The following is a 5,485-nucleotide window of genomic DNA, read 5'->3' on the forward strand; positions in this document are numbered from 1 at the left end:
CGAGTTTATCAGCCCAGAAACCAACCAGCGAACATGCCGTATATGTAAAGAAAATAATTCTATAATAGATTTCTACATCAATGAGATGACACTACTGCAAAAAAAGAATGTACATGTGCAAATGCATATATGATAGTACTTATCACAAATGAAAAAAAAGGCTAGAGTGATGACGGTGACTGCATGAAAGGAGGAATTTTTTTGGCATAACAATACTTTCATGGTATAAATATGTTTGGATGAAAAATATTTGAGATTGATTGAATTAGGCGTTATTACCGAACTCAATGATCTGACAATTTGTGTACATATACGGTTCAATTTTACGTATCCCTAGAGGTACATACGGCCTACTCTCAAGTCTCTACGCATCCCCTAAAACCCTATGCCAAACCGGGGAACGAAAAAAAAAAAAAAGGTTTTCACCAACCGGCGGCGGCTGCCAAAAACCTACTCCGCCATACCACCGCTATAAACCCTATGAAGAGGGTAAAAAGGAGGACAGCCAGCCGAAGAAACACCCAGTGGAAGCTCCCGTTTTTGACATCTCTTATGTGCGATTTCGCTGGAATCCTCCTCGACTGATTTTACCGCACAACAGAAAAGGAGATAAAACACGACAAAAATCTAAGGAAAACTCAATCACATCTTCTCTTCGTCCGCCGCCGTCGCCTCTCTTCATTGGTAGCAGCTTAATCCGACCCCAGTCCAGCCCGCCGCCATGGAGGCGCTGATGGCCACGGACAAATGCTTCTCCCCGGCCAGGGCGATGTCCCCGATGCCGATTATGAGGCCCCCTCCATCACCAGAACATGCCAGGTAAGATGGCACCCGATTGGATTCTTGAAATATAGTCGCTTTCTTGCTGTAAACTGTTCCCCTGTTTTTGGTGTTCTCGTATAGTCGTATCGTGGTCTGAATCGTTTCCTTTTTCTGTGTTGATTCGATTGGACTGGATTGGATTGCGGCGGCGCAGTCAGTATCTGGAGGACTTGTTGCAGGAGCAACAGAAGCTCGGGCCCTTCGTGCAGGTGCTCCCAATCTGCGGCAGGCTGTTGAATCAAGGTGAGATAATTTTCAGCTTTATTTGTAGCAGTCTTGCTCAGATTCGGTAGTTCCATGCTCTGTTCCTGTACGAGCTCTGTCTTTATGATAAAAGAGCAGCCTTTTCATTCATTTGTTCATAAAAGGCACATTGGTTTAACGTGGGACGACTTGTACGGAGAACCCCCACAGTCCCTGTGTTTTGGTATGCAACATATAATTGTTTTGGTGCTGAAATGGTAGAGCTTTATCAATAATAGGTATGTAGTCTTATGTCGATGTTATGCTGATCGCAAACCATAATGTGCAGAGATAATGAGAATATCAAACCTGCTTTCTAACTCTGGAGTTAGAGGAAATGAGAGGTTGCCACCAATTGCAAGTCCAAACCACATGCATCCATTGCCCCGGGTACCTAATTTCTGTGGAAACGGTTTCGGTCCGTGGAATGGGATGCATCCTGAGGTATCTGTACTAGCTACTAAAATTCTTTTGCCATTTCAGTTCATTCATTTACTTGATACCTCTGAACTGTGTGCTACAGAATTCATTATGGAAAATTGATACTACATAATGTGTAGGTTGCCTGATATTGAAGTAGAATTGCAAATATAGTTTTGACACTTTGCTGCACTTTTTTTCCCCATAACGGCAAAGCCAGCTTTGTTGTACTTTTATTAGGATGTACTACATACCCTTATGATGTTGTCTTTAATGTGTTTGTCAAACCGCTCTTTGGATAGTATAGCTGTTCATGGGTGGTTTGTGGATGTCGAGATGTGGCAATGGAACAAACAAGCTACCTTCTCAGCTACCTTTAGAGCATGCTAACAAATATATGCATGCGTCCCAAAATAATCAGAACTGATATTAATGAGATGGAGTACATACATTTTTAGAGAGGTAGAACCTTGCCTGTTAGAAAACTACATCAAATATTCTTAGCTTAAGTTTGACTGTCCCTTTATAGTGAAGCCTGAAAGAAAGCTTCAGTTGATTGGAACGTTCCAAGCATATCACATACTTGGTTATTTCATTCTATATATTTAAGTTTTGAATTGAACAGATAGGTTCATTTGTTTTGCTCAATGCATTGGAATCAGTTTAGTAGACATTGTGAAGGTAAGTCAGAAGCAAGTTTTCTTCCCTTTGACTGTTACAACCTACAAGATCTTTTCCGTATCCAATAGATTAGATCTTAACACCACCCAGTAGTCTCCACCTGCTATGTTATTGACCTAGTTTCATTCTTAATAATATTTTGCACTTGGCCCATAAGAGTAGTTGTGAAACTAGCCTCACACCAAAGGATTCAATGTTTACTCTTTTCTTTTCCATTCTGAAGGCTAAATCTTACAGTACTTGAAAAGTCAATCTGGTTTCATGTTGAATGATTGTTCTCCCCTGAAGCTTCATTGAAGAGTATATTAGAAGCTACTTTTGTATGTTGGAATGCTTAAAATATGGTACCATTTTTTTTCCACTCGAAGGCCTTGGTTGTACCAAAAAAGTTGGAGATATGCAGGATACTTTTGAATTACTTCTTTTCATGTTGAGAAGAGAATAGTAATTTCAGCTACTCTTTGTTTTGCAATTTTTTGCTTGCATACTGCTTAATTGTTTTACTGTTTATCCATTTTATCTCCAATGAAGCAAGCTTAACTTACAATTCTATTTTGATACCATGACTTTCCAGAGGAATGGTTTTCCTAGGGGAGCCATGGGCTGGCAAGGTGCTGTACAGAACCATTCCTCCTACATTGTCAAGAAGATCGTGCGATTGGAAGTTCCAACAGATGCTTACCCCAATGTATGTTCTTTCGTGCTTCTGACAAAGTGATAATTAGTTGTTACTACTATCAATTTGTATTTTTAATTTATTAATTATACCTGATATATATGCAGTTTAACTTCATTGGCCGTCTGCTTGGGCCGAGGGGACACTCACTAAAGAGAGTTGAAGCTACTACAGGTTGCCGTGTTTTCATCAGAGGGAAGGGCTCCATAAAAGATCCTGTGAAAGTAAATAAAATCTTACTCATTTTCATAAGCTGATTCTTCAATAACGCTGTTTGTGGCATTTTACATTGAATCATCAGTGGTCATTATAGGCTAAAAGTTTCTGGTAACCAAGTGATATTAATCTTAAGATCTGATACTCCACTTCCTGGGGCAAGCAAACAATGCTGACATGCCATTCTGTCTGTTTCCTGTAGGAGGCACAGCTCAAGGGTAGGCCTGGCTATGAACACTTGGGCGATCCAACACATATCTTAATTGAGGCTGAATTACCTGCTGATGTTATTGATGCTAGATTGATGCAAGCACAGGAGATACTAGAGGAGTTGCTGAAACCAGTGGTATGCATATGATCCCCTAACTCTCTACCTTAATCTATTCCTCAATCTGTAATTCATTAGCGAAGCATGTCATTTTAGGAAAGGTCAAGGAAATGGGCCACTATTAAGTTCTGTAACGTTTTTTTTTTTTTTTTTAGCAATTTCATATAGTATGGATCAACATGCCCTGTTGAAGGGAAGATTTGCACAAATGGAATGATGAAAGGGGTAAAGTAAGAAAGACACAAACCTCTAGATCCATCGATGGCCGTGGTTTTGTGATGATGCTCTGCCGATGGATGGTGTTCTAGTTAGGGTTAGGTTTTGTGACTGGGATTAGTAGTTTGAGGTTTTAGGTTGAGAGAAGGGGATTTCATGGCTATCGGGGCTAAAGTGAAGGTTATGGTGGTTGTTGTCCCGATGGTATGGTTGTGGGATGGTGACGCAGCGGTGGTGCCGCCCACCATGGTTTGGAGGATGGCGATTGGGTGCGGCCAACGTCAATGGCATCATCATTTGGCTGAGTTAGCAAGGATTTTGTCGAGTGGGCGGCGGGCGGCGGCGGCGGATAGTGGAGATGGGTGGGGTAGGTGGGAACGTGGGGTGTGGGGGAGGGGTTCAAATCTAGGATGGGGTTTGGTTATCAACGGTGGTGCCGCCCACCGCGGTTTGTCGAGGATGGCGATTGGTGGGGCCGGGCCAATGTCGGGGGCATCATGATTTGTCTAGGTTAGCATTTAGCAAGGATGTTGTCGAGTGGGCGGCGGCGGCAGATAGTTGAGATGGGGGTGGGATAGGTGGAGAGTTGGGGTGTGGGGATGGGAGAGGGGCTCAAATCTAGGGTTGGGGGTATGGGAGGATCAGGAGGTGTAGGGGGGAGGAGGGGTGGTGGTCCTTGCCAGCATCGAAGGCGACCTGGTGGGGCAGAGGTTGGTGGTGGGGCCAGCCGGCCGGGTCCTGGTGGGTAGGTGGAAGTTGAGGGAGAAAGGGAGTCCGAGAAAGAGGGTGTGGAGTCGGGTCTCATATTAACGGCGTCCGGAGAGCATCTGCGCCAACTTGTATTTATTTTCCATAGTTTCTTGCCATGATTAAACAAATAGACGACTAACATGTAGATGCACAATTTGCTTTATTCATCGTCTCCTGTGTGTAAAAAAAATCTCAATCCATTGATGGGTTTTCATGCAGGATGAGTCACAAGACAACATCAAGAGACAACAACTTCGAGAACTTGCCATGTTGAACTCGGTATATCGAGAGGATAGTCCGCATCAGAATGGCAGTGCCTCTCCGTTCAGCAATGGTGGCACAAAACAGTGACAGGGAGGAGATCCATCTCTGATCCTTCACAGAAACTCTCTCGTCAGCCCTGCTCTCATGACAGACATAGCTTCTCTGATGCTCAAGCTCCCGTGATGGTATTGGAATTCATGCCATTGCTCGCTGGTGAATTTTGATACCCCTTGCGACATTGACCTGCGGATGAGATGACAAGTAGTGAGATAAAAAAAAACTCCCCCCATGGCTGTGTACTTAGAATATTTCGTTTATTGCTTCCTTGTCGCTGACTATTAGTGCTGATAGTGCAGAGATGTCTAAGTTCCAGTATTTTGAGCTCTTTGATTGACTATAAAGTTATGACTCCGCAGCATATTTGATTATGATAGTATGTGTCGACATAAATTTTATATCTCGAGACGCATTTTGTGTGGTCTGTTCAGTTTTTCTGTTTGTTATATAGTTTTTGAACGTAATTTTTTTTTGAACGTAACTGTTTGTTATATAGTTGAATCGACATATATACACTTTGAGTAGAGCCTAGCTTTTGATCACAAAAATAGGCTCATTGGATATCAAAGGTTATTTGTTAGCTAGCTAAAAATTACTCTTATATAGTTCATTTAAATTGTAGGGCTAGGAGGTGGGCTAATTTTTAGTCAAGTTTTAAGCCTTAAACTGGTATTTAATCATCTAGTTAGCCAATTCTAACTAAATTGAACTAATTTTTAGTCCCAACCAGTAACTAGCACTAGCACATCCAAAATTATCCATAATTCCAAATAGGCTCACATTTGACTATCGAAAACTTCTAAAATAATACA

At 42.1% G+C, this 5,485-nt stretch overlaps 1 protein-coding gene across 1 annotated transcript; it reads left to right on the plus strand.

Annotated features, from left to right (window-relative positions):
• The first annotated feature begins 429 nt into the window (after window positions 1-429).
• On the plus strand, window positions 430-5,078 carry LOC136460076 (KH domain-containing protein SPIN1-like). The gene is made up of 7 exons (XM_066459911.1): window positions 430-819; window positions 977-1,065; window positions 1,355-1,509; window positions 2,741-2,854; window positions 2,950-3,066; window positions 3,261-3,404; window positions 4,572-5,078. The coding sequence occupies exons 1-7, from the start codon at window positions 722-724 to the stop codon at window positions 4,701-4,703; spliced, it is 849 nt and encodes a 282-aa protein (XP_066316008.1). The 5' UTR covers window positions 430-721; the 3' UTR covers window positions 4,704-5,078.
• The last annotated feature ends 407 nt before the right edge of the window (window positions 5,079-5,485 follow it).

Source organism: Miscanthus floridulus, chromosome 6 (assembly GCF_019320115.1).
Source record: "Miscanthus floridulus cultivar M001 chromosome 6, ASM1932011v1, whole genome shotgun sequence".
Lineage (NCBI taxonomy): Eukaryota > Viridiplantae > Streptophyta > Magnoliopsida > Poales > Poaceae > Miscanthus > Miscanthus floridulus.

Bases quoted from the DNA above. Each gene is read 5' to 3' on its own strand.
- LOC136460076 (XM_066459911.1), top strand. From the start codon at position 722: ATGGAGGCGCTGATGGCCACGGACAAATGCTTCTCCCCGGCCAGGGCG. The intron at 1,066-1,354 runs GTGAGATAATTT...CATAATGTGCAG, and splicing joins CGGCAGGCTGTTGAATCAAG to AGATAATGAGAATATCAAAC. The intron at 3,067-3,260 runs GTAAATAAAATC...TGTTTCCTGTAG, and splicing joins CCATAAAAGATCCTGTGAAA to GAGGCACAGCTCAAGGGTAG.